The following is an 18,668-nucleotide window of genomic DNA, read 5'->3' as shown; positions in this document are numbered from 1 at the left end:
CTCAACTGTCTCCTTCTTCTACATTGAATATCCTCGGTCTGTCCTTTACCCATAATTAGAACTGGAAACTTCACTTCTCATCTCTTGCTAAAAACTTCTTTGAAGTTTGGCGTTCTGAGGCGTCTCCGCCAGTTTTTCTCGCCCCTCCAACTGCTCTGTGTGGAGTACTTTTCGCATGTTTGGCATCTTTTATTAGATAGGATGGAATCTAAAGTTTTTCGTCTCATCAACTCTCCTCCTCTGACTGACTGTCTTCAACCTCTTTCTCACCGCCCAAATGTTGCATCTCTTTCAATCTTTTATCGGTATTTTCATGCTTACTGCTCTACTGATCTTGCTAACTGCATGCCTCCCGTCCTTCTGCGGCCTCCCTGCACAAGGCTTTCTTCTTCCTCTCACCCCTATTCTGTCCAACTCTCTAATACAAGAGTTAACCAGTATTCTCAGTCATTCATACCTTTCTCTGGTAAACTCTGGAACTCCTTGCCTACTTCTGTATTTCCATCTTTCTATGACTTAATTTGTTTTAAGAGAGAGGTTTCAAGGCATTTGTCCTTGTCTTGGGTATTTCTTTACCAATTTTAGTGAATTTGCAGTTCAAATGGGCCTTTTTTCTATCTTTTGTCCCCCTTGGTTTGTTTCCTTGTTGCACAGAAAAAATAAATAAATAAAAATAAATAAATAAATAAATCTATCTATCTATCTATCTATCTATCTATCTATCTATCTATCTATCTATCTATCTATCTATCTATCTATCTATTATCTATATATATATATATATATATATATATATATATATATATATATATATATATATATATATATATATATATATATAGATAGATAGATAGATAGATAGATAGATAGATAGATAGATAGATAGATAGATAGATATGGGAAAGGGAAGGAATGTGTTGAGAAGTTCACAGAGCAGCAGTCACGGAAATAACAGTAAAGTACAGCAAGAACCAGAGATGAAAGATTGTATATAGTCAGTCTGTTGACTGGATCACATGATATGGCTGGTGAAGAGAACGCTAATTGAAATTAGTTACCTTCCAAGAGCATGTACTAAATGTTATATCCCGCTCTCCGCCAACAATAACATCAAAAAGAATAAATGAAATGAGGTAATTTGATAAAACCCGGAAAAATTAGGAACGGAAGCAGTTACAGTGCACAACTCTTAATTGGTATTCAGGATGACGCACATTCCATCAAATGATTTACTACTATGTATTCAATCTCACTTTCAAGTGTCCTCTACTTATTAATTTATTTCTCATGATCATCACTGTTTCTTTTAGATTTTTTTTTTCTCAACGTTAAGGTTCGAAGGAGGCACAGGGTATGATAAAGAAGACTTAACACGTACCGACCAAAATTAGTCCTTTGTGAGTGCAAGGTTTGGCAAAGAAGGTTTTATGTAAATGACTTGAGAATCTTCGGCAGTTTTAACATATCCTTCTGCACCATTTCGTAAGATCTGAAACAATAATGACTTTTTAGGATTTTGTTAAGCTTCTTTATATGTTTCACGGGAGAAGGTAAGGCTGGAGGCGAGGCGTGAACCAACCTTCACACAGGCGGCATGGTGTTGAAACTAGACGTGGAGCAAATGCTGAAAGTTAAGTGTGGCTGAAAACGAATAAAGGTTTGTGTTGTTATGCGTGCGCACACATCCACACACACACACACACACACACACACACACACACACACACACACACACACACACACACACACACACACACACACACACACACACACACACACACACACACACACACACACACACACACACACACACACACACTATAGTCTTGGGAACACGCATTCCTGATTTGCACTGAAGTGGTGATGAATTTTTGCATATGAATGGTAATGACTATTGATTACTTTATTCAACATTAGCATGCAATACAACTTAAAATTTGTGCACGTGTCCGAAACGAATATTGACACGACACTGGACACGATATCTACATGTACATTTAAGCATCTCTCTGGTCAAACACGCAGTTATTCCTTAACTCTAGTGCTGGTAGTGAAGGGAGATTTATTTCAGGCCATCACTATGATTACGCATCAGTGTCAGTCATTTTCTTTTTTATAAACATTTGTGAACAAACAGCTTATAGTTTAATAATTGTGCAATATATTCCCTTACTCTCTTATGAGACATTCTGAAGTTGCCAACGATGAATATCAACCTAACATCAACACATTTCTCCTAACTTATTGTCTAATCACCGTGCTACCATTTTCTTTCATTTTCATTTTTTTTTTTATTAATAATGAATTATTTTAAGACTTAAAATTTTGAATAGTTCTTGATATTTTTAGTTGGTTCGTAGTAATGAGTAGATAGGGATAATGTTACTACTACTACTACTACTACTACTACTACTGCTACTGCTACTGCTACTGCTACTGCTACTACTACTACTACTACTACTACTACTACTACTACTACTACTACTACTACTACTACTACTACTACTACTACTACTCGTACTTTTATTAATACTACTACTACTACTACTACTACTACTACTACTACTACTACTACTACTACTACTACTACTACTACTACTTGTTTTGTTATTTTTATACTTGAAGACAACGTGATATTTTTTCATGAGTATTCTTTATAAGTGTCCATAGTTTTGCAGTTATTTCATTGGCGATAACGCTGCTCCAACACTGCGCCAGTGTGGGACAGAGTGGAGGTGAACCATGGTAGATTTGACACCGTGAATTGTAATAAGAGACTGAAAAAAAAGGACGAAAAAATATAAAAGCTCACCCAAAATTAAAATACATTATTTCATTCAATTACTTTATGAATTTTAATATTTATGAGGAGGAAAATGAAACCTTTTTTTTATGTATGAATAACTACCACATCTTTTTGTCTTTGTGCTCCATTGTGACGTTATCCTGTCAGTATGGTTTTGTTCTTTATTTTATCAACAATAAACCAACACAACATAGCTTACCTCGAACTCCCTGCTTGGAGTGATGGTGAGAGGCTGAGGAAAGGAGATTTTAGTTTTAATGATATGCAATTTCAACACCTGGTTCAGTCTGGCTTTATCTATAGGGTGCTTGTAAGAGTTAATGCAAAGTTACGCACGAATAACATTACTCTGCGATATTTGTGGCGGTGAATGCTAAGTAGGAAACATTTTACACCCGACGCTCATGCATTTTTCTTTTTTTTTTCAGAGAGGAAGCTAACATGGAATACAATATCACTAATACTAATGGCAATGATATAAAGCAATTATTAATGACATGGCCAGCATTCGCAACAATAAGAGTAGGAACGAAACCGAGAGCAACAGCAATAACAACAATAACAACAGTTACAGGAAATTGGCATCAGTTAATAAAATGAAGTATGGTAGGACAGATAATGAATAAGACATAATAAATTTGGCTGTGGTGACTTGGAAGAGACGGTTCATCAACAGAAAGTCTTTTTTTTTTTTTATTTATACCATGTGGGCTTTTCACGGGAATTCATGGGCTAAAGAAGATACTTTTCGGGATACCTCCTATCTAAAAGCCCACCCGCTAGGAAACCATTGCCCGAGTGAGGAAGCCCAACCTACACTCGGACCGTGGACAGGATTCGAACCCGTGCGCTTGGAGACCCCTCGGACCCCAAAGCACGCATGGTTCCACTGTACCACGGCGGCCCCTCGTGGTGTTGTGGAATCATAAAAAATAGATGATGATGATGATGATGAAGATGATGACATAGATAAATAACATAAGAACATAAGAAAAGAGGGAAGCTGCAAGAGGCCGCTATGAACCTATCCAACTTTCTTTTAGATGATAATGATGTCAATGATGAAGTAAAGGGTATGGTAATTAAAGACGTGAAGAGGTGCAGTGAATTCATTAATTTGACTGCTAAGATATTCCCGCTCCTTACAACAGTATGTCGGTGTTTCTTCCTTTGGCTATGCATGCACCAATCTTGAATTACGTAATGGCTGCAAAGAATTGAGAAGTGAAAAACGTGCAGCACCATCGCAGAGAGAGAGAGAGAGAGAGAGAGAGAGAGAGAGAGAGAGAGAGAGAGAGAGAGAGAGAGAGAAAGGGGAGTGGAGGGACGGTGGGCGGTCTGTGTAATTATTTATGCATGTATTTGTTTTCATGGCTGTTTGCTTGGTTAGTCGCTCGAATATAATTTCCTTGTGTATCGATGGGAAATGCTGTGTTTGTCTATTTTTTGCTGTTTTATGCAGAGTTTACAATGTTTGGTTATCATTTTATATGCGATAACAACAATAGTCTTGTTGCCTGAATGAATTATGTAGGAACGAATGCCCCAAATTCAACGTCGGTTGCAAAAAAGTATATTTTTCAGATATTTTTTATTTGTTTTTCCATATTTCAACGTTGTGTCTTCGATATGATCATAAAACAACAGGAATGTATATAGAATTTTTATTGCATAAATGAAACAATAATTTTCATTTTATTTTAAGAGATCACCTCTCATGCACGGCAAACGTTTGTGTGACTTAATCTTGCTCGCCGTATTAAGATGTTGGCTTGGAGCTCTGCAGTATGTGTGTACTATACTCGCTCCACTGACGACCGTGATATGAATTAAGCCTAAATATGTGATCAGGTCATATTCACTTGCACAAAGAGCAAAATAAGTGCATTATACTTTTCAAGATTTCGTGATGCATCTCTTGCAGAGTATTTCCTTGCATGTGTTTAGGTGTTCGTGGATTGTTGAAAATGCACCCTTGAAAATATATTAACAGACAGCAATATTGAGGAATCCTTATCGCCTACAAGACAGTGAGGCTCTTACATTCTTTTCTATTCTTCGCTTCAAAAGGAATATAATATCAACTTTTATTTTCATTTTGAATATATCGACACGCAAATATTTTTTTACTTTTTTTTCTTTATTTATAAAAAAGAAAATATTGAGCTTTACTCTTCTTTAAGCCGAAGCCTGTTACATTCATAAGTTGTTTAAAATGTTCTTATGACTTGGAGTCTTAAAGTGCTTTGAACTGTGCACCGTGCAACGTATCGATCAACTCAAATTCTGAGTGCAACATAACAGGAGAAATTTATGTTATTTGTGTACAATAGACACATTTCATCGACATCGCTCGCTCAGCGTTCTCAAGTATTAAGCTGCATGCACCCATAACACGGACTAAATACTCAATTTCATTTATACTTAATGAATACTATTAAGCTTTCTAATTATAAGTACATTATGAAAATTATCCTTTCTCTCCTGTAGCTACGATTCCCGTGGCTTGGACGGGAGGCCTAGCAGTGCAGGACGCCCACACCAATGGGGGGACGAGGAAGCCTGGGGAGTGGAGCAGCGGGCCTGGTTCGACACCTCGCTCACCCCTGCTCATCTGCTGGTGAGGGACGTTCGGGGCCAGGACGAGGGCAAGTACACTTGTAAGGTGCACTTCCGAGCCTCGCCGTCCTGGACCCAGCGAGTCACACTCACCGTCAGTGGTGAGTATTCACCGCCAACACTCGCAATTTATTATCAAAGAGCTCTATACACTATCAGTCATGATTACGCAGTCAAGTCTTTGGTTTTGGCTAAAGTCTAGTAATAGGATTGTGCAGTCATAAGTTGTCGTTTATTTCATCCAGTCAAGATGCATGGAACTGTATAAGAAAAGGAAAAGAAAGGTGTGGATGAAGGATTAGCTTAAGAAAAGGCATGAATTCATCCATGACAACCTTCATCAGTAACTTGTAATCTCTATTGTAGACTTCAAGAATTTCCTAAGGAATTTTTTTTTCTTTTAATCGTCACATTTGATCTTAGACAATGCTTAGAGACTTCGGTGTACTTCAAAGATTTATTCTCAAAACTCCCGAGTGTCCTATAGGAATACTGTCCGTGGCCATGCATTAAAGGATGACGTTTTTGCTCAATGATTGTCACACACCGTTAATTATGATTGTGCAAACGTCATTATTTACGGCTAAATTTCAAACCGTGTTGGATGGACCCTTTTCAGTCATCTTCAGTCATTTGAGCAATCCTTCTATCTTATCCACACACTATGGATGTGATCACTCAATCATGGTTGATAGTGTATGAGGACCTTGAGGGTTTGGGGCGTCAATCAATAATAAGATTATTCATTAAACATTTTGCCATGATATTGATCACTGACAGCTGAAAATAATAGATGATGAAAGTTTGAATTGGAAACCAGAATTGTTGAATATGAAGGTACAATGAATAAATGAATACATGAATATGAAATGAAAATGCAGGCTCACCTAATGGGTGGTAGCAAATATGTTATGAGGCTGGAAGTATTTCATTGCTGCATCATCAACATTTTGCGTTCTCTTCTCACGACATAGTCTCCCCTCCCCTCACTACGTGGCCTTGCTTCTCTCCCATCTCACAGACCCGCCCGGCTTTCCGAGGATCCAAGACGGTTCTGGCCATCGCCTAGAGGGTCCCATCGGGCCTTATGGGGATGGCACCGTCGTCAGGATGATGTGTCTCAGTTCTGGGGGTGAGTGTTGGTGTAGCGGTCAAGTTGATGTGGTTCAGTGTGGCCCTCCGCCTGAATGCAGTGGTTTAGTATGGTTGTGTGCAATGGGAGTGTGGTCAGGTGTTGATGCAAAAATGATCTGAGCAAGCGTGAATGTGCCACTACTCTTTGAACACTTTGATCTTAACCAAAGAGCCGAGAAGCATCTGACTGAGTGATTAGAGTGTATGGTGTACTACGAACTCGAGAATTAGTGGAATTTAGTGGGAAATAGTTCCATTACAAATAACAAAACTAGTTAATACACATTGAGATGAGATTGAATAAAGGGAGGGACGGACGGACGGACAGATAAACAGACAGATAGAAAAACAAACAGACAGACATGCAGACAGACAGGAAAACACACACACACACACACACACACACACACACACACACACACACACACACACACACACACACACACACACACACACACACACACACACACACACACACACACACACACACACACAGAGAGACACAGAGAGAGAGAGAGAGAGAGAGAGAGAGAGAGAGAGAGAGAGAGAGAGAGAGAGAGAGAGAGAGAGAGAGAGAAATCGCTAATACATGCATAGACTCACATCATAATTTGCGTGCTCCTGTAATATTCTGAGTGAGTGGAGATTCCAGTACATCTTTAAAGAGGAAAAGGAAACCACAGGATTGATTTTATGTTCAATTCCTCCATAGCAGAGAGAGCAGGCGATTCGATTTATCAGAAAGAAAGAATAATAAGAGAACCATTCAATTCAGAAGCGGCGGGGATCAGCTTCATCTTGGTGTTTCCCTCCAACACTGGATGAGTTGGAAAGAGTTTTACATCGCGGTGCAGGAAACTTACGACAGAATAAAGTACGGGAAAAGTACCACCATTCTAGGAGATTGAAATGAGCCTGTATGAGTGCAGAGAGAGAGAGAGAGAGAGAGAGAGAGAGAGAGAGAGAGAGAGAGAGAGAGAGAGAGAGAGAGAGATAATAGTGATAGATATAATATTTCGGTATATCTGCATGTATATGGCAGCCTTACAACAGAAACTCCACATGTTATAACATACTTATATCATACATATATCTTGATTATACACTGAACTCCAATGAAGTAGACTATACCATGGCTGTCAGGTAGTGCCACATCAACTTGGTTCGGAATGGTCAGTTCACCTCGTGTGTGTTTTTCCATTCCATCTGAACAGAAGTCTGCCCGATGACTTCTGACCTGACCCGGGTGCGCTAACTACAGCAATACCAGTTGTGTGTGTGTGTGTGTGTGTGTGTGTGTGTGTGTGTGTGTGTGTGTGTGTGTGTGTGTGCGTGCGCGCGTGTGATGGGACGTACAAAGTTGAATAGAGTGAGCGTTAGTAGTACGTTGTTAACAAATTCATGAATATGTTGTCACAAGTAAGAAGTCCCAACACACGGATATGTTATTTATTCGCCTGTTTATGAATAAGTCCTTCAAATTATTGAACCAAAGCACTCCCAGATGAACTCCTTTCAGAAAACAGTCACGTCAAAAGTTAAGATAGGAATAGGAAGTTCAATGATCAGAAGAAAGCCGATAAAAAAGAATAAGACTGAAAATCGGAGACACTATTGAGGTACAAATAAACCTAAAAGAAAAAAAGAGAACCAACAATTATCATTATAAACTATGTGTGGAAAAATTATGAAATTGAACTAGCAATGAAAAAAAAAATATGAAGAGAAATTAAACAGTACTGAATCACATGTGAGCGAAGGAAACATGACGAAGTGGAATTGAATAACAAAAAAAAAAAAATGTGTATGTAGATCATAACAAAATTGAACGTGTCGGAAATAGTAAAGGTATACAGAAATAAACTAAATTATGCAAGAGAAAATGCAAAACTGAAGTGAGGAAGTAACGTACACATAAAGGGAATATATTAGAATCAATATATATTTAATACAGGTGATCAGAAACAAGCCAGATTGAATACGAATAAGAAAAGACATATTTATATAGATGAAAACAATGAGCATTGAAAATCCTAGTAAAAGAACAGATGCCTGGTGATAGTGAGGTGGATGCATTGTCAGAGATGATTAATTGTGTAAAGGAGAACTTTAAGTGAAGAAATTTAACTTTTGGCAAAGGAAAGTTAATAAAGATTATGCGAATATCGAGTTTGATTAAGAGGCCGGCGACTGACAGGTGATCTTATCTATGTGACGTTTATTGAGGAGGATGAAATCGAAATGAAGGACACATCGGGTGAATAATTCCAGAGCTAGGGAGAGAGAGAGGGAGAGAGAGAGAGAGAGAGAGAGAGAGAGAGAGAGAGAGAGAGAGAGAGAGAGAGAGAGAGAGAGAGATTAATATAAAGACTTCATACATTTGTGAAAGTCGGTATCTTTATGGAAATACGTATTATGACGTGAATTAATCTTTCTCTCTATGGAATTCTCTTTGTACCATATAGTCTTTGTGATGCTTTATTTTTATTTTTTTTTTTTATTCTAGGTACAGTCGACTCTCTACTTGATGGAACAATTTTGCTACCTATATTTATAACAAAAGTGACACGTGTCATCCGTTTTTCAGGGCAGCTGTCGTTGGTCAAAGCTGCCCTGTCGTGTATTTATACGTCTTGTTCGTCTAACCCCTCCAACTCCCTCTTCCCGTGCCTTTCCTTTTCCTATTCCTTCACCCTCTCTCTCTCTCTCTCTCTCTCTCTCTCTCTCTCTCTCTCTCTCTCTCTCTCTCTCTCTCTCTCTCTCTCTCTCTCTCTCTCTCTCTCTCTCTCTCTCTCTCTCTCTCTCTCTCTCTCTCTCTCTCTCTCTCTCTCTCTCTCTCTCTCTCTCTCTCTCTCTCTCTCTCTCTCTCTCTCTCTCTCTCTCTCTCTCTCTCTCTCTCTCTCTCTCTCTCTCTCTCTCTCTCTCTCTCTCTCTCTCTCTCTCTCTCTCTCTCTCTCTCTCTCTCTCTCTCTCTCTCTCTCTCTCTCTCTCTCTCTCTCTCTCTCTCTCTCTCTCTCTCTCTCTCTCTCTCTCTCTCTCTCTCTCTCTCTCTCTCTCTCTCTCTCTCTCTCTCTCTCTCTCTCTCTCTCTCTATATATATATATATATATATATATATATATATATATATATATATATATATATATATATATATACACACACACACACACACACACACACACACACACACACACACACACACACACACACACACACACACACACACACACACACACACACACACACACACACACACACACACACACACACACACACACACACACATGGGAAGGGTGGTGGTGTGAGAGCAGCATTCCCTTGGGCATAAGGATTAGCTACTAGAGAACCAAAGAAATATGAAAGAGTAAAGATGCTATATATATATATATATATATATATATATATATATATATATATATATATATATATATATATATATATATATATATATATATATATATATATATATATATATATATATATATATATATATATATATATTACAAATCCTTGAAATGAACTGTCGCTTTACGTAAAAATTTCGGTGCGAACGCTGTTTCATCAAGTAGCGATTCTTCAGTACAATTTTGGTGACATGTAGGTGTCTTCTCATTGTCTTTCTGACGATATGTTACGTGTTGGTTAATATAGAAAGATTAGTATTTTTCGTTGTGTAAGCAATGATCCTTTGCCAGCAATAACGTTTCAGTTGTAAATATAAGTATCATATGAACTGCATCAGCGCCTCTGTAAACATCTTGGATGAATTAAGACGGTGATATGCAGAGAAAGCAAGGCATGATTTACATAATTTGCGATACCTGAGATGCGCTATACAATGTGTAAGTGGCGAAAAGATACTACAGTGGAAATAAGAGCTACAGTAGCATGAGTGAAATATCAAATAAAATCAAATGTGTGGAAAGATAGAGTAATAATGTAAGTGCAACCCAGAAACTTGGCGGAATATAATGTTGCATGATTTCAAGGAAGAGGTAAAAACAAATTGATATGACAGCAAACATATGGCCGGCTTAGTTTTCATAACCGAAAGTTCATGTTCAGAAAAGGCACAAAGCAACACCACTTCTCGAATGTTTCTCAAAAATGATAACCATAAGTAAACCTGTTTTTTTCTTAATGTGGTATTTTTATGATACAGAAAATAATAGTTTCTTGTTAAAGGTAAGCAAAAAGCAGGTTAATGATTATAGCAAAAGACATAAAAATAACAGTAAATGATCAGTTTACCAAATACCTCATTACTTTAACCCATGTATGGACTCCATATCCATGTGGAGAGTGAAAGACAATTAATCATTCCCGTAACGATATGGAAATGGAAACGTTACATACGGAAATTATGCTAATTTGATGCAACATGTCATACAGATCACTTTTGGAGAATACGAGCGTGCAGTGCTGGACTAATGGGTACGGTAACAAAAAACAGCTCATCAGTTACGAGAGACTGAGGAAAATTTAATTGTGAAGTATACATCTAGTAGAGGAAGGTATAACAATTCTCAGTAAAATGATGAGGAAACCATGTATTATATATTTCATACTTAATCACAGAAGAATTAATTAATTAATTTATTTATTTCAGGGAAATTTTGTAATAAGAGATTTCACGATTTCCTGTGTGTATATGTGTGTGCGTTCGTTGCATAATGACATTTAGTAGCATTACAGTTATGATGCCTTCTTACTCTTTTGATAAGTCACGGTCAGATGATCGTTAAAGTGCATGCGTGGAAAGACATGCAAAGTAAGTAATAATAGATAGCGGAAAAATAATAGTTTCTTGTGACGGGTGTAATGATGATAAAATTAATAATGATAACAATAATAATAATTATATTAATGATAATAACAATAATAGCAAAAATGATAAAAATGATAATAAACATAATAGTAATAATAATGATAATGATAATAATAATAATAATAATAATAATAATAATAATAATGATAATAATAATAATAGTAATAATAATAATAGTAATAATAAATATAATAATAATAGATAGATAGATAAATAGATAAATAAACTAAAAAGAAAATATATAGAAAATGATTTGCACATGTATTCAGGGTACTGGGAAAATGTTGAGGTTCTGTGTCGGAGGAATGCTGCGTAAAATTTGAAAAGTAGCTGGGTATTATTTTAACATTAGTAGATACTCCGCAGCGTGTGGGGGTGAGTTGCGTGGGACCTGCAGCATTTGCACAGAGGTATACGAGTAGTAAGATGTCTCACAGTCTCACAGGGGTGTAATTGATTCTTTATGTTGTTTGGTAGAAAAACGCGTATATGATGGGCTTATACAAGAAAATATTGCGAAAGGCAGTAGTAAACTATATAAGTAGCAATAAACGTGCTTGCCTGTGTGTGTGTGTGTGTGTGTGTGTGTGTGTGTGTGTGTGTGTGTGTGTGTGTGTGTGTGTGTGTGTGTTTGTACGTACATGTGTGCGCGGGTATACACATGTACGCATGTTTATTGCTATTTACATAGTTTACTAGGCACTGCCTTTGCAATATTTTCTTGTAATATTATAACGTAATGTGAGAAATGATAGACAGAGGGGTGAGAGAGAACTAAGTGAAGTGTGGTCTGAGTCAGGTCATGCTGAGATGGGTAATGTGAGGTTGAAAGAGATTGAAAGGGCCGAAGTGTGGGGATCATGGCAGGTTTATGTTAACAAGGTGTATAGTTATTTTATTGATAGATTACATACAGGCCAAGTAGCTCATATCCTATGTAGAACAATAAGATCACACAGGAATGATCCGAAGTGGATGACAGATATATTGAAACACTGCATAAGACGGAAGAGAAATATGTATAGGAGATTAAAGTCAGAACATAAGGTTTTAAGGCAACGCTATAACGAATTAGTTGAAATAGGTTAAGAAGTTAACGAGGAAAGCTAAAAACAATTATTTGAAGGTCGGCAGCCTGGCAAAGACTGATCCAAAGGGATTTTTCAGGTATATAAGACGAAAAATACAGAAGAGATAGGTTCTTTAAAGGCAGCTAACGGAGAGCTGGTTAGTTCTGGGGAGGAGATTCGTGAAATGAACGAGTAATTTTTAACTGTCTACTCAGAAAAACATGCAGGAAATTCTAGATGGTGAACAGATTTTAGAGCAGAAAGGAGTGAGAAGCTTACAGATATTTTCATAACTAAGGATATGGTAGAACAGGAGATAGAGAAACTAAAAGAAATTCAAGTTACCAGGACCTGACAAAATATACCAAAGCGTACTTAAGGCATGCATGAGGTCGTCAGTGAGCCGTTAGCATCGGTCTTTAGAATGTCACTAGAGTCAGGTGAGGTACCGATAATGTAGAGGCAAGCCATGTTGTACATATATTTAAAAAATATATAAAAATCTAGCGTCTGATTGTTAGTTTAACTTTAATTGTAGGTAAATTAGTGGAATCAATAATATCAAAATGCATTAGGACACACACAACTTAATAAACCACTCCCAGCACGGCTTTACAAAGAAGTGCCTTACAAACTTGTTGAGTTTTTATAGTTGCGTTAATGAAGCAACAAATAATGATGATAGTTATGATATCGTATACCTAGATTTCAGTAAAGCGTTTGATAAGGCTTCAGAAGCTTATGGTTCACGGGATAGAGGAAAATGCTTTAGGTTGCATCAAATCTTGGTTAGGAGATAAGTGGCAGAGGTTTCTAAAAAACGGCTCTAAATTCCGAGTGGGACCATTTAATTAGTGGGATGTCACAGGGATCTGTTTTAGGGCCATTGATATTTTTTATATATATAGTTTAATATATATGATTTCGATAGGGGAACTAGTAGAGATGTTTGTAAATTTGCGGATGACAGAAAGATAGGTACATTAATCAGGTCAGACTTGAAGGAAGATTTAGATAGGATGAATGAATGGACAGACAGATAGCAAATACATTTCAACATTGACAAATGCAAAGTACTGAGCATAGGTAGGGGAAATCCAGACAGTAGGTACATAATAAACAACGAGCCCCTTCCTGGTAAGTTCTAAATATGTAAAAGATTTAGGAGTTACAGTTCGCACCGATCCTGGTCCAAGAAAACAATGCATATAGAAGCTAGAAATGAGACAAATAGGCACTAGGATTAATTTTTGGGAGTATTAAAAACAGAAATCCCGAAATAATATCAAGGTTGTATTTGGCGCGGGTCTAGGTTATGCTGTACGGTTCTGGTCCTTACATTATAGGAAGGATATATACCTATTAGAATCAGTGCCAAGGAGAATGTCTAAAAGGATACAGGGAATGAGGGATATTCCATACGAAGCGAGATTGAAGATACTAAATTTGCATTCCTTAAATAGATGTAGGTCAAGAGGGGATCTGATAGAAGCATTTAAATGGTACACTAGTTAGAACAAAGGGACGTCAGTAAAGTTCATACAGAATACAACCAGAGATAATGTGTCCAAGCTTGAGAAATTTAAGTTAAGGAAAGAAATGAGAAGGAAATTGTTCTCTAACAGTGGTAGATGAATGGAAAGAAGTCAGTAATTATGTTGTTAGTGATGAGCAAATAGGAAGCTTTAAATGATTAGTCAAATTTATGTATAGGGATGATAGGTGGATTTAGGTAGTTTTGTTCACACAGGGACTGTCACAGTAGGCCTGACGGATTTATGCAGCTTTCTTAATTTTCTTATGTTCTTTTGTGTGTGTGTGTGTGTGTGTGTGTGTGTGTGTGTGTGTGTGTGTGTGTGTGTGTGTGTGTGTGTGTGTGTGTGTGTGTGTGTGTGTGTGTGTGTGTGTGTGTGTGTGTGTGTGTGTGTGTGTGTGTGTGTGGTAAAACATGCATACTGGCTGAGCACCGTGGCACAAAATGTCCGTCTCACTTTGCGTCACTCGCAGCGGCATCAGATCCAGGAGGGTGTTGAAAGCAAAAATATTTTATTCAAGGAAAAGATGCATTTTCCGCTAGATCGCTTATACTGAAGGAAATGGATAATCTTTCATACCTTTTCGTCACTCTTAAGCACATTCTCTCAACCACACAAATCTAACTCTTTACCTGCATAGAATATACATTCCTCTTGTATAAGACAACGTCGATATTTAATGCACAATGATCAGTACGGTTGTATGAGATCGATTAGAGAATATTCACGAAAACTAATCGTCTGTGCAGTATTTGCGTGGTTTCTTTGGGCTGCGTGCAACCCCTTTAAGTTCCTGGACTCCCCAGATATCTCGGTGAAAAAAATGTGGAAAAATACTGTAGTGCATTTTTTTCCTGAACTTTGCGGTTGCTCAAGGCTTTTCTTCGTAGTCGCAGATCTCACATGAGAAACGTGGATCCAGCCAGGTTAAGACAAGCAATTTTCTCCCAGCCACAGCCGAGTTTCATTCTCCTTGACTTTTTGACCTTTTTGCTGCGTGGTTGCCCATCACCGCCACCTGTCAGGGGTAGTGTCTGGGGGCAGGCTGGGCTCAAGCTTCCCTACAATGGTATTATTCCATCCTCTGTTTTTATTTCTTTATTTATCTTTTTAATTCATTCATGTGTTTATGTACACAAAGATTATGCAGATTGATTTGCTAGTGTGTATGTGTAGTCGGCTCCATACTTCATGAAGCATTTTTCTTGAAAATTATTATAATAAGAGTGACATTTGTCATCCTTTTATTTATTTTTTTTTTCTTATGGCAGCTGTCAGCTTCTTCTGACGTGTATCATAGGCCTGGCTTCTTCCTCTCCCTCTCCACACTCACCTTCCCGTCCCTACTCCTTACTCCAATGCTTCTCATGCCTTCATCATCCACCTCACACACACACACACACACACACACACACACACACACACACACACACACACACACACACACACACACACACACACACACACACACACACACACACACACACACACACACACACACACACACACACACACACACACACACACACACACACACACACACACACACACACACACACACACACACACACAAGCAGATGTTACCCTTCCTCTTGGCGAATGGCTAAACTGTTCTCGATATTTAAACGTGGTGACAGGTCTCTTCCTTGTAACTACCGTGGTATTAACTAATGTAATCAATACAATAGCGAAACTTTATGACATGGTAGTAAGTAACCGTATCTTACAATGGTTTACACCATATAGAGAGCAGTAACTATTTTAGAAAAGCCTGGATGGAAAGAAGGGATATGGTAGACGACCCTTGGGTATACACGGTGAAGCTTGTTTTGGCAACAAATACACCCACTAGTCGGTTTGTAAACGATCTCATTTTTAATGTTAAGAATGATCTCAGTGCGGGAATGGAAGAAGTGAAGCAATCTATATTAGAATCCACCACCTCACGTAGGATAATATATAAGTCTCTGAACCCAAGCCTAGAGATCCATGATGTATACCGTGCTAGATGTGTCAATGAAATACATAGAGTCTTATTCACCAAACTTCGTGTATGTGGGCACAGTCTGGCAACAGAGACGGGAAGGTGGAACAGGAGAGGTAGAGGGCGCATCCCTGTAGAAGAGAGAGTATGCACGTGCGGTGCTGTACAAACGGAGCTGCACGTGGTAGAATCATGTCCTCATACCCAACCAATACGTGACTTGTATCGCTTTGACTCGTGGCAACAACTGATGCTAATGAATGTTAACGAAGTGCCAAAGATTTCTTATGAAATCCTGTTAACATATTCTTAGTCAATTAACAGTATACCAAATAATTGGGTATATAATCATAAAGTTTTATAGATTAATAAGAACGGTGCTACCTTTTATACAATTACAATAGTTGATTTTATGTGCCTACTTGGGAGTAACAGACTTTGTATTACTTCTAAGGAGTGACGGAAGAGGTAAATATATGTTATTTGTAAATAAATAAATCCAATGGTAAAGGTTTAACTACACACCATAAGGTTTTAAACTGATTTTAAGTGTTATGGACTGCAAATCATATTTTTATGTTTCAAGGTATATTGTTTGTTATATGTGCATTTGTGGTCAATAAATATCTATCTATCTGTATAAGTGTGTGTGTGTGTGTGTGTGTGTGTGTGTGTGTGTGTGTGTGTGTGTGTGTGTGTGTGTGTGTGTGTGTGTGTGTGTGTGTGTGTGTGTGTGTGTGTTTGGACGTGGTGAACTCTGTGTGACCCGAGTTCCGAGCGCCAAAGCCATCTTTCAAGATACGCTGAGTGGTCCAAGGGCATCCACATGCTTCCTGGCAGCCGTATCTTCCATGATGATTGCACTAGGGAGCTGTGGGGACTGGCGTGAGCCTCTGCAAAGGCACCGCCAAAATACTTCTGCCTGTGCGAACACGGGTGGAGGATAACCAACCATCATCCACCTACAGGAGGGCCGGCCATCTCAGCCTCCGAGAATAAATACAGAATTATTGCTGACAGGAGCTTTAGGTCAAGATCTGTGAATCTACACCATTATATTACGAACGAGTGTTAGCGCATGGTACATTACAAAATTGGCTTACTATGAAGCTCTGAAGGAAAGACACTCATTAGTACATGCATTCTGTGGGGCGCACTAACACACACACACGAAGTTACCATTGTATTTTGATTTTAAGTTCAGTAGGTAAACTTGCTTCGCATCCAACAGACCTATGTAATATTATGATAAATTAAATAGCACGTTGGTTGACTGTAAGTGAAAAATTTGGAGAAAAAAATATATAAATGAATAGCAAATTTAAACTGCCCAACAACATGAAATTATGAATAACTGCATACTACTAAATGTAAATTGTTGAACGATGAATATATAATTGAATATGATAACATGATGAAAACGTTAACTAAAACAATTCAAACACAGTGGTAAAATTAATATAAAATGTATGTATATATATTTTGACCGAAAACGAAGGTCAAAAGACAAACAGTACATTTTGATGAGAATATTATTTTGACATGAATTAATCACTGACACACAATAATCAAGGCAACAATGCATTTTATATGAATTTGTTTAAAAGGTGTGGGCTTTCCTATCAGTTAGGTGATTCCATAAAGTATTTTGTGTGAATGTACAGTAAAAGAACACACTCCGGCATGTGGATCTCTGCTTGTGCTGCGCCGTACTGTGTGAACCGTACCAATGTCTTCAAACGACTTTATCCACAATTGTGCGTGCTTTAGTTGCTGTTCTAACCACTGGGACATGAGCAGTGCCCAACAATCCACTGAATGCAAGGTTGTGTACATCATTTGTTTTACCACCAGGCTTGTTAACTCAGGATTCGTTGCACTTAACTTTGATATCTGGATGATATAGAAGAAGCAACTCATTATTGTAAGGCTCAGTGCCGACTATAACATCATTCCAATTATTATGCGAAATCAATATATGTTTGGGTTAAAGTTTAAGTCTGTTGCGGCATATTACCTCAAGCTGTGGGTCATGCGAACTCATTGCTGATATATGAGCTCGTGTATATTGTCATGCGAGCCACCAGCAGCTACTTAATATCTCAATCATACTATTTTCGTATAGACATGACTGCCCCATTTTTATAACAGGCAGAAAGGCTGTATGCAAAATATGTAAGATCTTCGTCTATATCTAATGAAGGTAAAAAGAATGTGGCATATATTGGCTCTGGCGTGTGCGAGAGTAGCAGGAGACAGTGAGCGTCCTTCGTGAATGCTCTGCTGCGGCTCAAAAATCTCTCCTGCTCTCTATCAACATCTCGCTCATGCGGCTCAGGACGACTCCACATACCTCAATGGGAAAAAAATGTACGTTCATGGGAAAAAATGTACGTTCATCACCATTCTTGACACACACACACACACACACACACACACACACACACACACACACACACACACATTATTATTATTTTTTTTTTTTTTTTGTCATTCAAAGTTTTTCTCTCTTGTAGCTTTCTAACCCTTCAAGTTTCTAGGTGTCAGTGTCCGCGATGCATTTGTACACTGCTTTCAAGTTTTTTCTTTTCCATTTTCTTTCTTTTTTATTACGTGGGTATTGAATGAGGTATTGGTTCGTCAGTGCAATTACTTTATAGAGGAATACCTACAGAGAAAAAAAAAGGATAAA

At 38.0% G+C, this 18,668-nt stretch overlaps 1 protein-coding gene across 2 annotated transcripts in view; it reads left to right on the top strand.

Annotated features, from left to right (window-relative positions):
* LOC123504606 overlaps positions 1 to 18,668 on the top strand; it is a 105,434-nt gene that overhangs the window by 35,209 nt on the left and 51,557 nt on the right. For both annotated transcript variants that reach the window (XM_045255268.1, XM_045255267.1), the window contains exons 4-5: positions 5,297 to 5,526; positions 6,447 to 6,557. In XM_045255268.1, the coding sequence (XP_045111203.1) occupies positions 5,297 to 5,526; positions 6,447 to 6,557 (341 nt within the window). The remainder of the gene's footprint in view (positions 1 to 5,296; positions 5,527 to 6,446; positions 6,558 to 18,668) is intronic.

The sequence above is a fragment of the Portunus trituberculatus genome, chromosome 16 (assembly GCF_017591435.1).
Source record: "Portunus trituberculatus isolate SZX2019 chromosome 16, ASM1759143v1, whole genome shotgun sequence".
Taxonomy (NCBI): Eukaryota; Metazoa; Arthropoda; class Malacostraca; order Decapoda; family Portunidae; genus Portunus; species Portunus trituberculatus.
Note: the sequence above shows the minus strand (reverse complement) of the source record. Positions and strands in the feature narration are given on the sequence as shown.